At 43.2% G+C, this 21948-nt stretch overlaps 1 protein-coding gene across 1 annotated transcript in view; it reads right to left on the reverse strand.

The window, feature by feature from the left end:
• Positions 1-21948, reverse strand: part of LOC124613984 — a 140488-nt gene that overhangs the window by 51788 nt on the left and 66752 nt on the right. Inside the window, exons 6-7 of the mRNA XM_047142771.1 lie at positions 20866-20976; positions 18315-18420 (exon numbers count right to left, since the gene is read on the reverse strand). Of these exons, the coding sequence (XP_046998727.1) occupies positions 18315-18420; positions 20866-20976 (217 nt within the window). The remainder of the gene's footprint in view (positions 1-18314; positions 18421-20865; positions 20977-21948) is intronic.

Below are 21948 nucleotides of genomic sequence, written 5' to 3' on the forward strand. Positions count from 1 at the left end.
AGGACTTCTCACACTGTCCCCTGACGATCCTCATGCCAACTTCTACTTCACTGCCACTAACATTTGCACACGTTGCTGCCTCGTGCTCCTACTTCAGAATAGAATACAGCTGTGTATGTGCTGCACTCCCAACCACATTCTCACCGAGGGCGTAGGGTATTTCCCATCTGCTACTGTGACGTGTTCCCAAAATGTCATAGAAGCTAAGCGTACGGAAGTTCGATGGACAAGAGCATGACGGTTGATCGACATGCCCTTTCTTCCCACCGCATCAGGTGTCAATCTCAAATTTGTAACGAAGATCCACCTCCTCGATATTGCAGTAACCAATTCCGGTTTGTACCCGGGATGTCTTAGTCCGGACACTGACGAACACCGATTCACATGCGCAACGTACAGCGAGCTATGGGAATTGTTGACACACATTCTTGCATCTTACTTCCTCGCCCCGCCAGTCGTTTTTGAACCATGGATGCTTCTCTATCCAGCAGACTCACTTTCCACTTGGCAAACAGATTGCACTGTCGTGGTTTAAGGGCTTATGAATATGTTCCAGGATGAGGAGAAAACGAAACTTCGTTACTGGCAATACGTTCAGTACATCCAAGGCATTCTCGAACGCACACGTGGATACCGAGGATACTTCGTCAGCTACCTGCGAGAGGTGCTTTCCAAATCCCACTCCCCATAGTTGGCGGCGCGGGGATCGCAGCGGATCTTTGCACCATGGACCGGAGTGCTCGGGGTGGAAGATCACTAATTTGCGAAATAGAACATCCTCCACGAATGGGAGGCACGCTAGAAGAATGGCGCCTCAATGTTTTCCGTATTGCAACTGTCTTTCTTTTCTGGTTCAGTCAGTGTAACACGCCCACCAGTGGCATGCACACAGAGTTCAGAACAGTTCTATAGTTCCACAGCGCTTTCCTAAAAATAAAATAAGACCATATCGGCGTACCTTACTGCTTTTCGGCGTATCCGGCTACACCATATCGGCATATCTTACCGTTTTTTGGTGTAGCCTTCTATTTCATTTCCTAGTTTCTTTTTTTAATTGGCTTTCCGGGCCATGCCCATTCAGCCATCTCAACAGTCGATTATGACGATACGAATGTAAGGACAACATAACACCCAGACCCCGAGTGGAGAAAATCTCCGATCCGGCCGGAAATCGAACGTGGGACCCTTCGCTTAGCAAATCGTCACTCCGACCACGTATCTGCTGAGGCAGACTTATTTCAAACTTCATCAACGCGGCTCGTTGGTGGTGACGGGGACACGGTGGCCAAGCCTCGCGTTTTCCACCTCTGCCCACCTAGTAACCAAGCTCCTGGACGACTGGTTTTCTCCATTTCGTGAAAAAAAACGTGGTTACCATCACCACTTCTAGATCGTCGGATTACGTGTTCGATTCTCGGCTGAGTCGCAGATTTTGTTTCCTCGTGTAGTGGTTGCTTGTGTTGTGCTCATCGAAGTGCAAGCTACCAAAATGGCTTCACATTGAAAGACTTGCGCCAAACAGTGGAACTACACCAGAAGGGATCTTCCAGCCAATAACGCCATAGGGCGTTTCATTTTACTACAGGGCAGTTTCATGAACGCGTCACATTCATATCTGCATATTGGTTCTTCGATACACGTTCTTTCTGTCTTGGATTTATTGTAAGAGGGCTAAGTTTGGAAAAAGACGGTATCCTATTGTTAAATATGGATTTGGAGGTCTTCTGGTATTGGTATGAATCTGTCATTTTCGCAACCTATGTGAGAGGCATCTGTCAGATTAATTCTTTCCGCCCAGGATGCACAACAGAAAAAGAAGGATCGCTGCAGATATGTTGACGGCATTATCGTGGTTGTAGAGTCGTTCGAATGCGTTCGAGAATCATGTGAGAGGTGCTAAAAAAGCCAGATTGCCGGATAAAGAACACATCGACAGAATAAAAACAAAATTGTTGATTGTAAGTAAGATTGGTAGTATTCAGGAAGACTGCCTCCAAACGGCACCTTCAATACAATTCCACGCTGTCACTTAGTCCACAAAAAATGTTCTGTTGTAATGTCGCAACAAGTGCGCTATAGAATTTAATAGTACTTACTATACAGTATTCACTATGTCGTTGGTGATGGAGAGATATCACCACAAGCTAAGGTATACGCCACAAACGAACTTTTATGAATGGCGATGGACCAGGGTAAAATGCGACGTTCTACCCCAACATGAATTAACGGGTTTCCAATTGAAGAAGAAGAAACTTTGAGGACGAATTGCAATTTTGGACAATGTTTAGGATCTGCAGTCGTACTTGGTGAGCTATCTTCGCGGTGACTATATAAGACCTGTATACTTATCACAAGCTCATTCTCAGAATTGTACGTCTAGCAGTCTGGACAATCTGGCGAAATTGTAGGATATGGCGGTTAGTAAACAATGGGCTATTCCGCTTAAGCTGAAACTGTTCTTGGATCTAAACGAAAGAAAAAAATTGGATATACGACAGACTTCTTGGTTTTTAATCCGTTTTGTAATGTAAAAGTAAGAAGAAACTTGCAAGTTGTAGGTATGAGGAAGGAATGCATCTCCCGAGGCAGAGCGACGTACGCTTCCATAATTTTTTTTTTTTTTTATGCAACTTAACTTCTGAGGTCATCAGTCGCCTAGGACATAGAACTAATTAAACCTAACTAACCTAAGGACATCACACACATCCACGCCCGAGGCAGGATTCGAACCTGCGACCGTAGCGGTCGCTCGTTTCCAGATTGTAGCGCCTAGAACCGAACGGCCACTGCGGCCGGCATAAAATGTTTACTCATGTTTTATTGTCTATCGAGACTTTGGTCATGAGTGTAAGGGATGCCTAGGTCTGAGACGTTGTTCATAAAAACCTAGCATTAATAAGCACATAAATGCCACCTCAAAAATCGTCTAAGCAAGTACACAGCAACAAAAAATGGTTCAAATGGCTCTGAGCACTATGGGACTTAACATCTGAGGTCATCAGTCCCCTAGAACTTAGAACTACTTAAACCTAACTAACCTAAGGTTATCACACACATCCATGCCCGAGGCAGGATTCGAACCTGCGACCGTAGCAGTCGCGCGGTTCCGGACTGAAGCGCATAGAACCGCTCGGCCACGGCGGGCGGCACACAGCAACACATGAATGCTTTGTTGTCGACAGTCAGTCAACGGAGCGTTAGGGTTTCGCTTTCAGGGAACGTGTATCTAACGTCAGTCATTTCTCTCGCTTTCATATAAATAATTTATTGTTGCTTTGCGAGTTCCCATGAAAAACCTGTACCTTAAAGAGAATGAATAACATCAGTGTACTTCCGTTGGAAACGTGTGTAGTGCATACAGAGAGAATAATTTGCAATGGAAGCCAACGATCTTGCAGCTGTGGTAACATCGGTTCCCGTGCGATCTCCAAAGTTAAACACTGTAAGGCTTGGCTAAAACTTGGATGGGTGACCGCCCGGTCTGCCGCGCGCTATTCGCAGGCGGGATGAAGTTAACCCTTGTGAGGCAAATTGAGGAGCTACTTGACTGAAAAGTAGCGGCTCCGGTCACGAAACTGACTACAGCCGGGGGAGCGGAATTGTGACTTTACCCCCCTCCGTATGGGCATCCAGTGATGTTCATCTTGAGGCTAGGCGGTCGGTCAGGACCGTTGGGTCTTCCGAGACGTGTTCGGGCAGACTCTGGATTTAGCTTGCTTTACTAAGATAGGTCCTCTAATTTTGGATTCAATTAATAGAGCCTTGTGTCATACAAGCTGAATGAAAGCCAGCTGATGCGTACTTACACTGTGTGATCAAAAGTATCCGGACACCGCAAAAAACATACGTTTTCAAGTTAGGTGCATTGTGCTGCCACCTACTGCCAGGTACTCCATATCAGTGACATCACTAGTCATTAGACAGAGCAGAATGGGCCGCTCCGCGGAACTGTAAGGTTGGTTGGTTGTTTGGGGAAGGAGACCAGACAGCGTGGTCATCGGTCTCATCGGATGAGGGAAGGAAGTCGGCCGTGCCCTTTCAGCTCCGCGGAACTCACGTACTTCGAACGTGGTCAGGTGACTGGGCGTCACTTGTCTCATACGTCTGTACGCGAGATTTACACACTACTAAACATCCCTAGGTCCACTGTTTCCGATATGATAGTGAAGTGGAAACTTGATGGGACACGTACAGCACAAAAACATACAGGTCGACGTCGTCTGTCGACAGAGACTGCCGACAGTTGAAGAGAGTCGTAATGTGTGATAGACAGACTTCTATCCTGACCATCACACAATAATTCTTAACTGCAACAGGTTCCACAGCAAATACTATGACAGTTAGGCGGGAGGTGAGTAAACTTTGATTTCATAGTCAAGCAGATGCTCATAAGCCACACATCACGCCGATAAATGCCAAACGACACCTCACTTGGTGTAAGGAGCGTAAACATTGGACGACTGAACAGTGGAAAAACGTTGTGTTGAGTGACGAATCACGGCACAAAATGTGGCGATCCGATGGCAGGGTGTGGGTATGGAGAATGCCCGGTGAACGTCATCTGTCAGCGTGTGTGGTGCCAACAGTAAAATTCGGAGGTGGTGGTGTTATAGTGTGGTCGTGCTTCTGATGGAGGCGTTTGCATCCCTTCTTGTTTTACGTGGCACTATCACAGCACAGGCCTACACTGATGTTTTAAGCACCTTTTTGCGTCCCACTGCTGAAGAGCAATCCGGGAATGGCGATTGAATCTTGGCCGGCCGATGTGGCCGTGCGGTTCTAGGCGCTTCAGTCTGGAACCGCGTGACCGCTACGGTCGCAGGTTCGAATCCTGCCTCTTGCATGGATGTGCGTGATGTCCTTAGGTTAGTTAGGTTTAAGTAGATCTAAGTTCTAGGGGTCTGATGACCACAGATGTTAAGTCCCATAGTGCTCAGAGCCATTTGAACCATTTGATTGCATCTTTCAACACGATCGATCACCTGTTCATAATGCACGGTCTATGGCGGAGTGGTCACACGACAATAACATCCCTGCAATGGACTGGCCTGCACAGAGGGCTGTCCTGAATCCTACAGAACGCCTTTGGGATGTTTGGAACGCCGACTTCCTGCCGGGCCTCTGCGACCGACATCGATAGCTGTCCTCAGTGCATCACTCGGTGAAGAATGGTATGCCATTCCCCAAGGAACCTTCCAGCACCTCATTGGACGTATGCCTGCGAGAGTGGAAGCTGTCATCAAGGCTAAGGGTGGGCCAACACCATACTGAGTTCCAGCATTACCGATGGAGCGTGCCACGAACTTGTAAGTCATTTTCAGCAAATTTTAAATACCTACAGTAAAAGGGTTAGAATGAAGTGTAATTTAATGAGAGATTATCTATCTGCAAAGGGCATTGATTCGTAACATCAGCAGGCAGTAATTTTAGAAGTTGTAACTAACTACATATTCGTGTATTTCAGTTATGATGTCGTTGTCTCTTGTGATCATTTACACGTCGCAACATTTTTTACAAGTGTTTCCTCAACACCACGACATCCGCAACTGGAGTGACTATTACTACTGCAACTTATTTTAGCCATTAAATTACTTTTACACTACTTAAGGTCTAATGACAGAGTGATTTTGTATCCAGGCGATCCTTGTGACATCATATGATGCGCTCTCGCATGGAGGACTTTATATATAGTTAGTGAATACTTTGAATACTGACTCATAGTTAATCAGTTGACTGTAACTGTGCGATTCATTCGCTTTAAATCTAAAGATCGCCTAATCGCAACTTGAACGAGCTTGTTATGACTGCATTTATAACTGCTGTCGTAGCACGTCGAGTTTGAAAACAAAACACTGCTCAAGCCGTTAGACTCACCGTACAAAGTGTATTTAGCAGCAAACCCACAGCTTCTCTCTCCAGAACCGACGCGAACAGACTGTCGGCTGAGTCCAGTAAACTACCAGACGCCGGATGTCGCAAGTAACAGCACCGGTCGCACAGGTTTTACACGAAACTGGCAGCTGTACCCGTTACCGTGTGCGTGGCCTTCACGGTAGACCCAAACTGGCATCACACGAATTTTCCGGTTTTCTGGTTGTAAAAAATGCGGTAAGTGAAGCAAAGCTCTTTCAACTCGTGTGTTTAGTTATTCAGTAGAGGTTCTCTTGTTACTTAAAAAAATTGCAAAACAACCTGCTTTCCGATCTGTACGTTTCTTCTCCGCGTAATACTTGTCATTCGAATTTTAAGACACTAAATGGCGCATGAAACGAATTTTTCTGTGCCTTGCAGTTTCATATCACACTTTATGTTGAAGTTAATGTTTTCTCACTAGTGCACGAGTTAAGAGGAAATGTAAAGTTATTTCAGCCATTACGATACCGAACCAAATTTACAACGAAGTTGTCAGTATGACATGACACCGAATTTTGCATGGATGCATGTACTGGTTGGGTTAGGGTGCCAAACAGTGCTTTTATCTTCTCCTGCGGCACACAACTCTTGTGACTGATTCTTGTATCCTGGATAAAATGCGGAGTTGACGTCCCAACTGGTTGCACACATATTCTGTCGCGGACAGACAGGACATCTTGCCGACCATGGGGGTACCACATCATCACTCGATCGTTGCGACAGACACAGGCCGCGTGTGGATGGGCGTTGTCAAACTGAAAAATGGCACCAAAGTACTATCGCATGAGACGTAACACAGGAATGCGTAGGTCAGTTGCTCCCAAACTGGGCGTTGTTACCCCCTGAGGGGTAAAATGAAATTTTATGAGGGGTAAAAACTAAACGATTCGATTCTGTTTCAGTCACAAAACTAAATTATTTTCAAAAGATCATTATTATTGTTACAATTTTTTTAGAGTAATACTGATTATGTAAGTTAACAATAATTACTTCCTCTCAATTAGTAGCATTAATGCGGTGGAGGTTAGGGGATCCTCATATAGTCTATCCACTACATACACATGTTGTGCTTAGTCCTGTACATCGGTGATGATAAAAATGAGACATATACGTAAGAGGTGTTAAATATCTTAAGATAATGCCTTCTCCATGTTGTAGATAGTAACTGCAGTAGTCCAGAAATAGCTTTATTACTTGCTTAGACACGGAAAATTAATGAACTGACAGTACGAGAGAGCAGTAACTGCATAAGGGCTGCTACGGTTCTGTGGGCAGTATTAGAATTATTAGTATTATTGTTGATGTTATTATTGGCGGCTGTGGTCAGATACAAAGCGCTGACATCCTGAAGTCTTCGAACTATTGACAGTTCAGAAGTATGGAGTGTAACAATCATGTGATTTACGCACAGTAAATATAGTGCACACTTTCAAACTCGGCTGATTGTAAATGGGGTTGCAGCGTGCATGGCAAGCAAACGCAGAATGGAGAGGAGTAATACAGGAGAAGCATGTTTTGTAACAAGTGTCTGCCATCACTGTGGATAGTCGGCTTTCTTATCTGAGGGGAAATTGTGGGTAGCACGATGCACCACGATTTCCTTCGCTATAGACTCTACCCCTCCCCCAAACACACACAAAATAAATGTCATTTATCTTTGACCATTTTAAAAATAAAAGTGTTCCATTCTACACTCTACTTAGGTGCTAAAGTTGGTGTTAATGTGGAGGAGAAGGAGGAGGAGGATGAGGGGGGCGGGGCAAAAGGCCGGGGTACTAGGTAACGTCTGATTGCACTCAGGGGTAAAGGTCTAAGAAAAGTTGGGAACCACTGGCGAAGGATGTCCATGACTTTCCGTTGTGCCGTCATAGTTCCCTCAACCACTACCAGCTGCGACTTGGATTCGTAACCGATGGCTCTCCACACCATAACTCGAGGAGTAGACCGGCGTACCTCTCACAAGTCTTTCGATGAATGGGACCTTTCCCAAGGTCGCCTACACACTCGCCGACGGTGGTCGCCCGGAGCACTGGAATGCGTGACTCATCGCGGAAAACTGTATGAAGCAGTCCACGTTCCCCAGCCACGACACCGCTCCAAAAGCCACTATTTGTACAGACTGTGTTCTTAAAGTCAGCCTACGAGTGATACGGTAACTCGCTAGTCCTGCTGCCACCAGCCTCCGTCCTATGCGAAAGGACACAGAATTTTGCAGGGAGTCCTTTACTCGCTGGCGGACTGCAAGGGCAGATGTGAAGGGGTTACTGCGTACTTTTGCACAATATGGCGATATAGTGAAACTTTGGAAATCCTTTAAGAAGAACGGAAAATTATGATCCTACGTATTTGTGTATGACTAGTTACGTACAAATGCGTGGTTGTGAACATCATTCATACTTGGTGAAGTGGAAGCTGTGGCAGTATTAGTAGCGTCATATGCTGAACACGCTGCTTGAAAATTTTGAGGAAGTTCGTTACGATTTTCCAAACTGAAGAATAATTACAATGACATCATTTCCGCGTCTTTGATAGACTATACTTTTAATACGATGAATACAGCGTTATTCTTACTTGATCTCTGGGCAATTTCTGCAGTCCACCAGGTAACATGTTTCCAGTCATCAACAGTCCAATGTCGGTGTTCACGGTTCCAAGCGAGGCGTCAAGCTTTCTGTCTACATCTACATATACATTTATACTCCGCAAGCCACCCAACGGTGTGTGGCGGAGTGCACTTTACGTGCCACTGTCATTAACTCCCTTTTCTGTTCCAGTCGCGTATGGTTCGCGGGAAGAACGACTGTCTGAAAGCCTCCGTTCGCGCTCGAATCTGTCTAATTTTACATTCGTGATCTCCTCGGGAGGTATAAGTAGGGGGAAGCAATATATTCGATACCTCATCCAGAAACGCACCCTCTCGAAACCTGGAGAGCAAGCTACACCGCGATGCAGAGCGCCTCTCTTGCAGAGCCTGCTACTTGAGTTTGCTAAACATCTCCGTAACGCTATCACGGTTACCAAATAACCCTGTGACGAAACGCGCCGCTCTTCTTTGGATCTTCTCTAACTCTTCCGTCAACCCGATCTGGTACAGATCTCACACTGATGAGCAAAGCTCAAGTGTAGGTCGAACGAGTGTTTCGTAAGCCACCTCCTTTGTTGATGGACTACATTTTCTAAGGACTCTCCCAATGAATCTCAACCTGGTACCCGCCTTACCAACAATTAATTTTATATGATCATTCCACTTCAAATCGTTCCGCGCGCATACTCCCAGATATTTTACGGAAGTAACTGCTACCAGTGTTTGTTCTGCTATCATGTAATCATACAATAAAGGATCCTTCTTTCTATGTATTCGCAATACATTACATTTGTCTATGTTAAGGGTCAGTTGCCACTCCCTGCACCAAGTGCCTATCCGCTGCAGATGTTCCTGCATTTCGCTACATTTTTCTAATGCTGCAACTTCTCTGTATACTACAGCATCATCCACGAAAAGCCGCATGGAACTTCTGACACTATCTACTAGGTCATTTATATATATTGTGAAAAGTAATGGTCCCATAACACTCCCCTGTGGCACGCCAGAGGTTACTTTAACGTCTGTAGACGTCTCTCCATTGATAACAATATGCTGTGTTCTGTTTGCTAAAAATCCTTCAATCCAGCCACACAGCTGGTCTGATATTCCGTAGGCTCTTACTTTGTTTATCAGGCAACAGTGCGGAACTGTATTGAACGCCTTCCGGAAGTCAAGGAAAATAGCATCTACCTGGGAGCCTGTGTCTAATATTTTCTGGGTCTCATGAACAAATAAAGCGAGTTGGGTCTCACACGATCGCTGTTTCCGGAATCCATGTTGATTCCTACAGAGTAGATTCTGGGTTTCCAAAAACGACATGATACTCGAGCAAAAAACATGTTCTAAAATTCTACAACAGATCGACGTCAGAGTTATAGGTCTATAGTTTTGCGCATCTGCTCGACGACCCTTCTTGAAGACTGGGACTACCTGTGCTCTTTTCCAATCATTTGGAACCTTCCGCTCCTCTAGAGCCTTGCGGTACACGGCTCTTAGAAGGGGGGCAAGTTCTCTCGCGTACTCTGTGTAGAATCGAATTGGTATCCCGTCAGGTCCAGTGGACTTTCCTCTGTTGAGGGATTCCAGTTGCTTTTCCATTCCTTGGACACTTATTTCGATGTCAGCAATTATTTCGTTTGTGCGAAGATTTAGAGAAGGAACTGCAGTGCGGTCTTCCTCTGTGAAACAGCTTTGGAAAAAGGTGTTTAGTCTTTCAGCTTTACGCGTGTCATCCTCTGTTTCAATGCCATCATCATCCCGGAGTGTCTGGATATGCTGTTTCGAGCCACTTACTGATTTAACGTAAGACCAGAATTTCCTAGGATTTTCTGTCAAGTCGGTACATAGAATTTTACTTTCGAATTTACTGAACGCTTCACGCATAGCCCTCCTTACGCTAACTTTGACATCGTTTAGCTTCTGTTTGTCTGAGAGGTTTTGGCTGCGTTTAAACTTGCAGTGCAATCATCGAGCGTACACGAGTGAGCCTTCGGCTCCAAAAGCCTATACCGATGAAGTTTCGTTGAATGGTTTGTACTCTGACACTTGTCAATGGCCCAGCATTGAAATCTGCAGAAATTGGCCGAATGATTGTGTGCCGTGTGCAGCTGACGTTCTTGCCGTTATAACTTGACGGCGTGTAAAAGCGGTAGTTTCGTCTCGATTCCTTCTTGTGTTAATGGTGTCACTGAGCTGCTAGTATTGTTTGCCCACGAGTGACAGCAGCAGCGGTTATCGGTAGCCAGTACGGTGAAACTAACTTTGGTGCCACGGCCAGTATTCTGGGTGAGTCAAATGTGTCAGGCGGTTCGGCTTCGGACAGAGCAGCATGGAGGTCCGCAGCATGCGGGCAGGCCAGGACTGATGGCGGCGTGCAGGCACTGTCGGACTGAGGAGCTGTAGCCAACGACTGAACCCAGGACATTTGAAGTTGAGTGAACCTTGTCCAGTACTGAAATCTCCAATGTTTGAGATCTCACTGTTGTTTGCGTGTTGCTGCTCCCAGGGTCAGCGAGACCAGCCTCAACAAGTGGAGTCTGTCAGGTTGGTGCAAACTATTAGCCACCTTCCACACCTTGATATTAGTTTGTATTTAGTATTATTCGTATTAGTGAAGTGCAACCAGCGGTATTTTGTGCCTTGTGGCCCCTAACGTCCCAGTTACCTAGGTCAGCGTACTTTCCCGGCAGTGTACCTTTCCTCATCGTGTTGATGCTGTTTGACACAGCGTGTAGTTCGACAGCCTCTTGAATTGTACTGTGGATATGTTTTTGGGAGGTCTACCTTGGCACTAGTGTTTCCTTCAACCTTGGGCCTTGGGTGTGATCCAGAAGACGTGGTGCTGTCCGTCTCTTTGTCCTTGCCTAAAAATATTCCATCGTTGTTCCGGTGATCAGACGTTAGGCGGACTGGTTAGTCGGTCGGTCAGCGCATAAGCTGCCTCTAGTGTGAGTTGCCAACCTGTTACATGAGTACAACTCTTAGATGGCTGTCTCATCGCTCACACAGCTGATCCAGGGAGCACTCTGTGGATCACTCCGTCTTATTTGGACAATTTATCAGAATTGTTTAAAATTTACCCTAATGTTTCAATATGTTATTGCCTTCCCCACTTGCAATTCCGGCCTTCAGCTGTTAATTGTTTGTAACACTGCTTGTGGCCTTCAGACGACAATTTATTTCCAGTTGTCTCTCAATAAGGCCTGCAGGCATCACTATAGCCTGTTACAGTTCGTTAAGGCTTTTTTAAAAACGATTTAGTATTTTAACATGCAACTGCCTTCCTTACTTGTAATTAAGGCCTTCAGCCGTTGAGCATTCTGAAAATTTAGCCGTTGATTGTGTGTAACATTGCTTGTGGCCTTCAGCCGACCAATATTTGCAGTTTTTTCTTAATGAGGCCTTCAGCCGTTACTATAGCTTGTTAGTGTTTTGATTGTTAAGAAGAAAATATCTTAGTATTTGTTAATGTGTAACTGCCCTACTTGTAATTCAGGCCTTCAGCCGTTGTGTATTCTGAATTGCTGCTCGCCTTCAGCCGTTAAATGTTTGTAACATTGCTTGTGGCTTTCAACTGACAAATAGTTTCAGTTCTGTCTTGATAAGGCCTTCAGCCGTCACTATAACTTGTTACAGTTACTAAGATTGTTAAAAGGGTTAATGGTATTTTTAACGTGTAATTGTACACTTTATTGGTAATTCAGGCCTTCAGCCGTTGTGGGTTTTTGAAACTGCTTCTGGCCTTCAGCCAACGAATAATTTTGAGCCTTCTTAATCAAGCCTTCAGCCGTAGATTCTGTGTATCATTGCTTGTAGCCTTCAGCCGACAATAACTCGCAATAATTCTATAAGGCGTTCAGCCGCCAGTGTAGTAAAACCTTTTAAAAGTGATTGTTGAGAGTTTTGTTTTTTGTTTTAAAATAAAGTGCATATGTTTCCTGTGCAACCAACGGCAACTGATTAGGTCCGGTCCACACCTTTCCTACTTTCCCCAAGTCCCACGTCTCAGGTTGCACTTGTGTCACATTGAACGAATCTCTTCAGTTGTCGTTGATCCCGTTCTTGGCGGATATTTCTCCAGCCGCAGCGATGTCGGAGATTTGATATTTTACCGGAATCCGGATATTCATGGTACACTCGTGAAATGATCGTATGAGAAAATCTTCACTTCATCTCTACCGCGACGCTGCTATGTCCCATCACTTTTATGCCTACTATAACACCACGTTCGGACTCACTTACATCTTGATAACCTGCACTGTAGCAGCAGTAACAGATTTAACAACTGCGCCAAACACTTCTTGTCTTATATAGGCGTTGTAGGCCGCTGCGCCGTTTTCTGCCTGTGTACATATATCTGTATTTGAATACGCATGGTTTTGCCAGTTTCTGTTGCGCATCAGAGTAGGTGATTACGGCTGCAATAGCGATAAGATTGGTTCAAATGGCTCTGAGCACTATGGGACTTAACATCTGTGGTCATCAGTCCCCTATAACTTAGAACTACTTAAACCTAACTAACTTAAGGGCATCACACACATCCATGCCCGAGGCAGGATTCGAACCTGCGACCGTAGCAGTCGCGCGGTTCCGGACTGAGCGCCTAGAACCGCTAGACCACCGCGGCCGGCAATAGCGATAAGAAATTACCAATAACTGCCCAAGTGACGTAATTATATGCTATAATAAATTAGTGAAAAGAATGATACAAGTCATCATTTACACACGGAAACAGTGCTGCGCAGGGACCAATTACCCGATCCATTGTGTATTGGTTCAAAAATGGCTCTGAGCACTATGGGACTTAACATCTAAGGTCATAAGTCCCCTAGAACTTAGAACTACCTAAACCTAACTAACCCAAGGACATCACACACATCCATGCCCGAGGCAGGATTCGAACCTGCGACAGTAGCGGTCGCGCAGTTCCAGACCGAAGCGCCTAGAACCGCTCGGCCACTCTGGCCGGCTCATTGTGTATTGTCTCCAGCTTGGTAATAATATGTCCTTTAGCTAAGGGGGGCGTAAAAGTTGCCTGAAGACACATATCTCCATACTTTATAAAAACTATGCTGTGTACGCTAAAATTGGAGGTCATCCATGGTAAACAGTCAACCTCAGCTCTCCTATCGTATAGTTATAACCGTAGGTGTAGTTGAATATGGAGATGATACTTCCAAGCGGGCGTTCACCAAGGAAAATTTTATAAAATTGCCGAAACAGGTTGTTTCCGTTCAAGCAACTGTATGTCCTTATGGTTTGTTGAGAATAATCGTCTTTATTAAGCTCCACGGCATTTAAACACATAAACATATATATTTTACTACTGTTTCAACACCACACCCTTGCACTAACGTTGCATATCCCTGCGTCGCCGTTTCCCCAGATTTGAAGCAAAACATGTTAACGTGTTGCTCCATTTTGAGCTCCGTTTTGCAATGACACGAGTGCGACGGAGGGTTGAGTCGGGTGATTGGCAGCTATATTTGAGAGAATTACTGCAGAAGAACTGAAGGTAAGCAAAGACAGTGTAGGCACTATTGATCAGGAACATTTGTGGACGTTGCATGCCATCGGGCTTCTGGTGATTCTGCAAGAAGCAATAGCTGACAGTCTCCAGAAGAAGAGTGTTGTAACAAATGCTGATTACTTTGAACGCCAATAAACGCATTTCATTTGTAACTCTTCTTTCTTTTATTTTATGTGAGCATTTATTGAACTTTCAGACGTACCTTGTACATTATCTTGTTTTGTTAATTTGTATGACACAGATGAAACCTACACATAAACAGGAGTCTGCACATATCGCGCGTGTGATCATATCGAATTCTATCATTTTGTCAAAACGCATTGGGAAGGGCCTATGGGGCCTACGACATCATCACTGTACCCATTGGAATCTCCAAAAGGGAGCTGTACTGAACACCTGTCGTGGTCTTGAATGACGTAGCTGACGTAGCCGTGTCGATTTGCTTATGCTGTTTCCGTTATATAAATGAAATCCATGTGTGAGTAAAGCAATAAATAATAAAACTAGAATCACAAGATTTATTGTAAAACCGTTTATTTTAATTTTTATTCTAATATCTACAGAATAAACTGTACAATATATACATGTGTACAAAACTTTCATCTCTGTCTGTAACAGAAGAGTTGTGTCAGTCCACGGACAATTTCTTAAATGAGCCTGCAATGCCGTAGATGTTGTCGGCGTAGCGGTTCTCGGCGGGGCGTCTGCTCTCGTCTGACATGTACTTGTCCTTCTCCAGCAGCCACTCACGGTTGGCTCCCGTAATAAGCTGGTCTGGAATAGGGACAATAGTTTAGTTTTCGAACGTACACAACTACTCGGGACTTCAGTAGCTGCCACTATCAGTCCTTAACTATCACTGTGCTGGCTAATCTCTGCAAAACATTTTTAAGTTACTTCCGTGCTTTGTGCTACATAAGCAATGTGAATTTTGTAAGTCTATGTAACAACGTAATCTATTCGTTAGTTGTATATTCCCTTGTACATTTTTCTTTCCACCCAGATCATTCCCATTTCCAGTATTCTTAGCTGGCGCAGCCCGCATAATTTTCCGTTCCCCAGAACTGGCTGTATCAGAAAACATCTATATTGTACACCCATAAATCCTTTACTTATCTGTCTCTGTAATTATTATTATTATTATTATTATTATTATGACTATTATCGTTATTTGACGCAGCAGCAGGACAAGTACTGCCAGTAGCAACTTTATGTCCATAGTCAGTATTACACTAAAGCGCCAAAGAAACTGGTATAGGCTTGCGTATTTAAATAAGAGATATTTAAACAGGCACAAGACGGCGTGCTGTCGGCAACGCCTATGTAAGACAAGTGTCTGGCACAGTTGTTAGATCGGTTATTACTGGTACAATGAAGGTTATCAAGATTTAAGTGATTTTGAATGTGGTGTTATAGTCGGCGCACGAGTGATGGGACACAGCATCTCCCAGGTAGGGACAAAGTTAGGTTTTTTCTATAAGTCCATTACAGGAGTGTACCGTGAATATCAGGAATGAGGTAAAACATCAAAACTCTGACATCGCTGCGCCGGAGAAAGATCCTACAAAACGGAACCAACGACGACTGACGAGAATCGTTCAACGTGACAGAAGTGCAACCCTTCCGAAAATTGCTGCAGATTTCAATGCTGGGCCATCAGAAACTGTCAGCGTGCGAACCATTCACTGAAACATCATCGATATGGGCTTTCGGAGCCGAAGGCTCACTCGTGTACCATTGAGTACTGCACAAAACAAAGCTTTACGCCTCGCCTCAGCCCATCAACATCGACATTGCACTGTTGGTGACTGGAAACATGTTGCCTGGTCGGACGAGTCTCGTTTCAAATTGTATCGAGAGGATGCACTTATACGGGTATGGAAACACCCTCATGAATCCATGAGCTCTGCATGTAAGAAGGTGACTGTTCAAGCTGGTGCAGACTCTGTAATAGTGCGGGGAGTGTGCTGTTAAAGTGATATTGGACGACTGATACTTCTAGAAATGATTCTGATAGGTGACACGTAAGTAAGCATCCTGTATGATCACCCGCGTCCATTCACGTGCACTGCGCATTCTGACGAACTTCGGCTAATCTGACGGGACAAGCCAGCCGCTGTGACCGAGCGTTTCTAGACGCTTCGGTTTGGAACCACGCGGCTGCTACGGTCGCAGCTTCGAATCCTGCCTCGGGCATGGATGGGTGTGATGTCCTTAGGTTAGTTAGGTTTAAATAGCTCTAAGTCTAGGGGACTGGTGACCTCAGATGTTCAGTTCCGTAGTGCTCAGAGCCATTTCAACCATTTAACAGGACAATGCGACGCCCCCACGTGTCCAAAATTGCTACAGAGTGTCTCTAGGACTAAACACTTCCGCTGGCCACCGAACTTCATAGCCATGAATATTACTGAGCATATCTGGGATGCCTTGCATCGTGATGTCCAGAAGAGGTCTCTACCTCTCGTACTCTTACGGATTTATGGGCAGCCCTGCAGCATTCATGGAGTCAGTTCCCTCCAGCACTACCTCAGACTTAAGTCGAGTCCATGCCACCTCGTGTTGCCGCTCTTCTGCGTGCTCGCGGAGGCCATACACGACATTAGACAGCTTGTACCAGTTCCTTTGGCTCTTCAGTGTATTTACTTCCATTACCACTATAACATTCAAATCATTCTAATACTGCTTGTCATACCGTAATTGTTATATGTTAAGCAACTATGTGGAAGAAAGGTACTGCATGAGTGAAATCTTGACCTGACGTAAGACATTAAATAGATAAATAAAAGTTCTTTGCACACGATTTATACCAAATGTAGTGCCTATATGTGGTAGAGCTGTATTTGCGTAAGCATTACCTTTAAGCTGACCTTTATACTTGTTTCAAGCAGCGTTTCTCAGTTCACATTTCTTTACTAGGCTTTTGTGGCTCGTAAAGGAGCGCAGTCGTTCTTCAATCTTCTCTGTGATCTAGACCAAGAAATGCAGACGTATACAAACTAACAATCATGCGGCTGTCCAACAGAGGGCTGAAGTAATTGTTCTTGAATAGTTATATGTATTTTGCCTTTCGGAGTCTTCGAGTAGATGCTGAACTGAAGTGCAACGAAGACGTGTGATATCGAATTTGGAAATAGTCTCGTTGACCTAATACAACTGTAAAAGTACAGCTACAAATGTTTTTTTTATTCTCCGCTAAAACATTAATTTCACTCTCAAAACTTGGCTAATGTTTGCGAAACTGTTCTGAATGATGGTAGAGGGAAGACTCCTTTCACTAATAACGTTGAAAAAATATCAGTTAGTGTCTCGGCAGCCACTCAGTTTCTCGTCGGGGGAAACGGATAACAATGCAATGGAGTCGCCGAGCCGTGACCTAAGAAGCACGGGGAGTACGACTCGCCTTTATCACAGAAAAAGGAAGGAAAATAAGTTGTAATACTCATCGTTGAATTGCTTTCGTTCTGGACTGACTGGTTCCTCATTGTGCGAGGACTTTTGCAGTTGACATTAATGTGTTTTGAAGACTGCTACGCAGCAATGTCTACGAGGGACAGTGTCTGCAGTATTGCGATAACTGAAAAAATATATTCGGCTTTTAGTTCATTGATAAAAGGTAGAGTGAAATTCGTACGGTAGTGTCAGTATTTAATGTCGGTAGGTAGCGTGCAATTTTTAAGTCACTGTGTAAAGCTGAGACAAATTTTTAACCTTTGCTTTATCGTTTTGTTTCAGTTGTTTTACTAGAGGCGCCCGTAGCGGAGATACACGTTTTTTAATTCAATCAGATTCTAAATCTAGGGCCTCCATTATGCATTTTTACTAGTAACTAAAATTTTTCCAAGGGATTCTCATTTAAGTCCTTTTATTTCAGTTGTCCGCCTGAGACAAACTGTAAGAATTAAATTATTATTGAACATACCACTTGGTATTCAACCACATTTAATTAATTTCGCGCCTAAATTTTAGGAGAAGGAGGTGTCACACCATCCGCAGCAACTATGCTGTAGATGTTCTGTGAGGTGTGCTGGGTAAAATGATATTTTCTGCGTTGTGCAAAAATAAAAATAATGCCTCCTGTACTTTTACATGTATTATATGGGGTATTAGAGACCAGGGCAGGGAATATTTTGTTGCATAAGAAATCCAAAACCCTTATGTACTGTGTTTCGTAATCTGAAACTATTTCAGGATTAGCTGAAATAACTAAAGTAAGCAGCAGGTGGTTTTTAAATACAGTTGTTAGGCAGCCGCTGACGAATTTGCTGAACAGTTAGAGGAGTTGCTTACAAGCTAGTTTGTCAACAGGTCCAGCAGTGCCTCCCAGCTCGTCTGGTAAGCAGTCACGCTGCACATGATCGAACAGAGATGTCGATCCTGGAAGGTGCACGAACACCTGCAACAAACACGCAGTATGGCATAAAACAGTCCAAAAACTTTCTAGTATACCACTAAGACATTGCCACACAGCCATGAACCACCTGAATACTCGAACATCTCTTGAAATTGAAATGAATGAACACGAATATATACTATTGAAAAAAGATACGAAAATAATGACAGTGTCCTGAATAACACATTAGTAGCAGCAATAAATTATCCACTTAAGACGTTTTGTAATATCATTTTAAGGATTTATTGCGGAAACTAATCTAAGCGGATGTTGTTCCTCATATCCCGTCAATAGAAAAATATGTGACATTACTCTACAAGAGTCTGGTAAACCTAATATTCTATGTGTATGTTAGTTCAAATGGTTCAAATGGCTCTGAGCACTATGGGACTTAACTTCTGACGTGATCAGTCCCCTGGCGTAGATCAGTTAGAATTCCAATGATTTATTACAAAAACAAGACGTCCCTAGTACGTCACACTCCTAATATGCACAACAAATTCGACCTGAAAGTATCCGGTAGATGTCATTAGCTGCCATCAGTGCTAATTGTCATCAATGATATTTACGTGCTAACTCGTTCCTTTTCAGTCTGCTATCGAAAACCCAACATACACACAAACCGGGACTACGAATTCGCAACAGAAATCATTCCAAGCATCTAACACTGTCTATAACAGCATCAAGTCTTCATAACGGTAGCAGTTTGCTGAGTAAGGGACTCCACGAAATTCTTCAGGTATTCCATGTGCAGCCGGATTCACTACTCAATGACTACCTTACGCTTTGTTAGCTAACTATAGGTATGATGTTTGTTACGTTTCATTTGCTGTTGTAGCCGGCCGAGCGCTTCTAGGCACTACAGTCTGGAACCGCCCGACCGCTACGGTCGCAGGTTCGAATCCTGCCTCGGGCATGGATGTGTGTGATGTCCTTAGGTTAGTTAGGTTTAAGTAGTTCAAAGTTCTAGGGGACTGATGACCTCAGATGTTAAGCCCCTTAGTGCTCAGAGCCATTTGAACCATTTGCTGTTGCAGATAGTTCTGACACCTTTTATGGGAATAACATTGGTTGATACAGTTTTTCAGGCTAGTATAAAAATATAATTATTAATAAAAAAGACCCCATCAATCATCTAAATACGTCAGCTGTGTGGTGACCACGATAAAGATTATAGAATTATAAAATGTATTACAAAAGTTTGAAAGTGAAACTGTGAAAAGCAACACAAATTATAGGAAAGAGGGTGTGAGGGTCATACTTAATTGATATTTTATATTTTCATGCTTCTTATATTTTACACTTTTATTACATTAAGAAAGTTGAATTTAAGTTACTTCACGTGATTGTAAATTTATGATTTTACTAGTTACGTTTTACAGTTTACACATCCATTGTTCTAAACTATTAATATTTTAAGGACAGCTCTCAACTGTTTTACTCATTACAATTTCAGTCTAAGTCGTCCTTTTTTTATCCTAGTAACTTGAGTGTTTTACAAATTGTAAATTCGTCATGACGTCCTTCCCCATCCCTCCCACTCCCCCTTCCTGAGTTTCTACCCCTCCCCCAATCCCCATCTCCCACGTTTTCTCCCCTCCCACTTTGCACTTTTGCCCCTCTCCCGTCATTCTATCAGTTACCGACTTAAAACGTGGACCACAGTTGGGCGTAAAACAGTATCCTGGTGTGTACTTCCGATACAGACGTTTCGGGTTGCTGATGCAACTACATAGATAGATTAAAGAACTATGTACAATGTTTGGCTACATTTTGTCAAATAATCGCTAATACATATTCAGCTTACCTTATCTTCAGATCTGAATATGATCCAGGGCGATCGAAACTAGTCATATTATATAAAGATGTGAAACGGCGCCGGCAAATTACGAAATTTAAAAATGTTTTTAAAAATACTGTTCTTCACTCGACTTTAATTTTCCTGATAGGTGTGATACTTTTCTGCTAGGAATGTTTCTGGATAAGTAAACATTTCAGCGTCTCAGATCCTGCGCCAGTGCGGTCATTTATCTGGATTTTTTTTTGTTTTCTAGTTATCGGTCTCTCTACCGACTGTTGGTATTGTATCTGAATGTGTGTTGTTATCATTAATTTGTTAAGCTTACGAGATTTCCTAGACTGACACCATTTGGAAATAATTTGTAAACATAAGTATTTCATCGTAAGCGATAAAACGACGTAGCTTTGACGCAGTCGTATTGCGTAGTTATTTACTTGGACACGGTAGCTTAATACAACTCTGTATATCGTATATTGTAAAATGAAATATTGTAACTTTCAGTGCTGCGTGTGAGTCATGAGGCTAAACATAGAGAAAAATCTGTGCGCAGCACGAATGTAAATTGTTAGAATTTCTATGGATTGATCCAAAGACATTCCCTTATATTAAGCAGAAGTAGAAAACAAATATGTATATATATGACTTACCCTCTTTTGCAACTTCTCAGACAGCGCCATCTTAACAATTTTCATGGCTGAATCCATAATCTTGGATGCATTCACGAAGTGAAGTCCTTTCAGCCTTCGGCAGTAGGCAGTCTATACATATCAGATTTATTAATCAGTGCACAAAGTCTTTTGAAGGCTGAAGTCTTAACCTTAATATGATATAAAAGAATGCTTTTTAGTTACGAATAAATAGAAAAACCGAATTTGAACTTTAACATAAGTAGTAAAAAGCTAAAATTCTCTTGAGTTCAAGGTTTTAACGATTAAACTAGTAATATGCAAAAACTCCAGTGTTGTGATTAATACCTCTTCGCAGCGGATAACATGCAACGACAAAACTTACACATTCTACTGTACGTAGTGAAAATACAACCAAGGCGACGAGGAAATACGTACGAAGCGTACTAAGGTGAAAGTTAGTTTCAGGAGAAGAGTCACAGACGCATTACAGGTAATTCGACTGCCAGGAATGATAATTTTAACTAGTTTTGTAGAAACATATTAAGGAGGTAGATAGACAAAAATAGTTTCAAGGATTGCTACTGAGTGGAAGCAGTAAATAGTTTACACATATGATGTACTAGTAACAGCTAAAAATAAATGAGATACAGAAGAAATGGTCAGGGAGTTGAGGGGGATGCATTGTTGGTTGGTCTCAATATTAGTAGGGCACAGACGGAGGTGATGAAGTTATCTACAACGACAGACAGTACTGGAAAAACAAACTGCGTTGGTAAGGTTACCCATATCAGAAAATTCAAGTATTAGGGGAAATATTTGACAAGGAAGAAAAGTCTAAAATGATATCAAAGGATGGATTTAGGCAAGACATCTATATGGCGCGAAAAATGGAAATTGACCCTTAATAATGAAAAACATGAGATCATACACTGAGTACTAAACGGAATCTGCTACATTTCGGTTACACAATAAATCACACAAATCTGAAGGCTTTCAATTCAACCAGATAACTAGGAACTACAGTTGGGAACAACTTAAATTGAATCGATTTAATAGACAATGTTGTGTGGAAGGCAAACCAAAGACTGCGTTTTATTAGCA

The sequence above is a fragment of the Schistocerca americana genome, chromosome 4 (genome assembly GCF_021461395.2).
Source record: "Schistocerca americana isolate TAMUIC-IGC-003095 chromosome 4, iqSchAmer2.1, whole genome shotgun sequence".
NCBI lineage: Eukaryota > Metazoa > Arthropoda > Insecta > Orthoptera > Acrididae > Schistocerca > Schistocerca americana.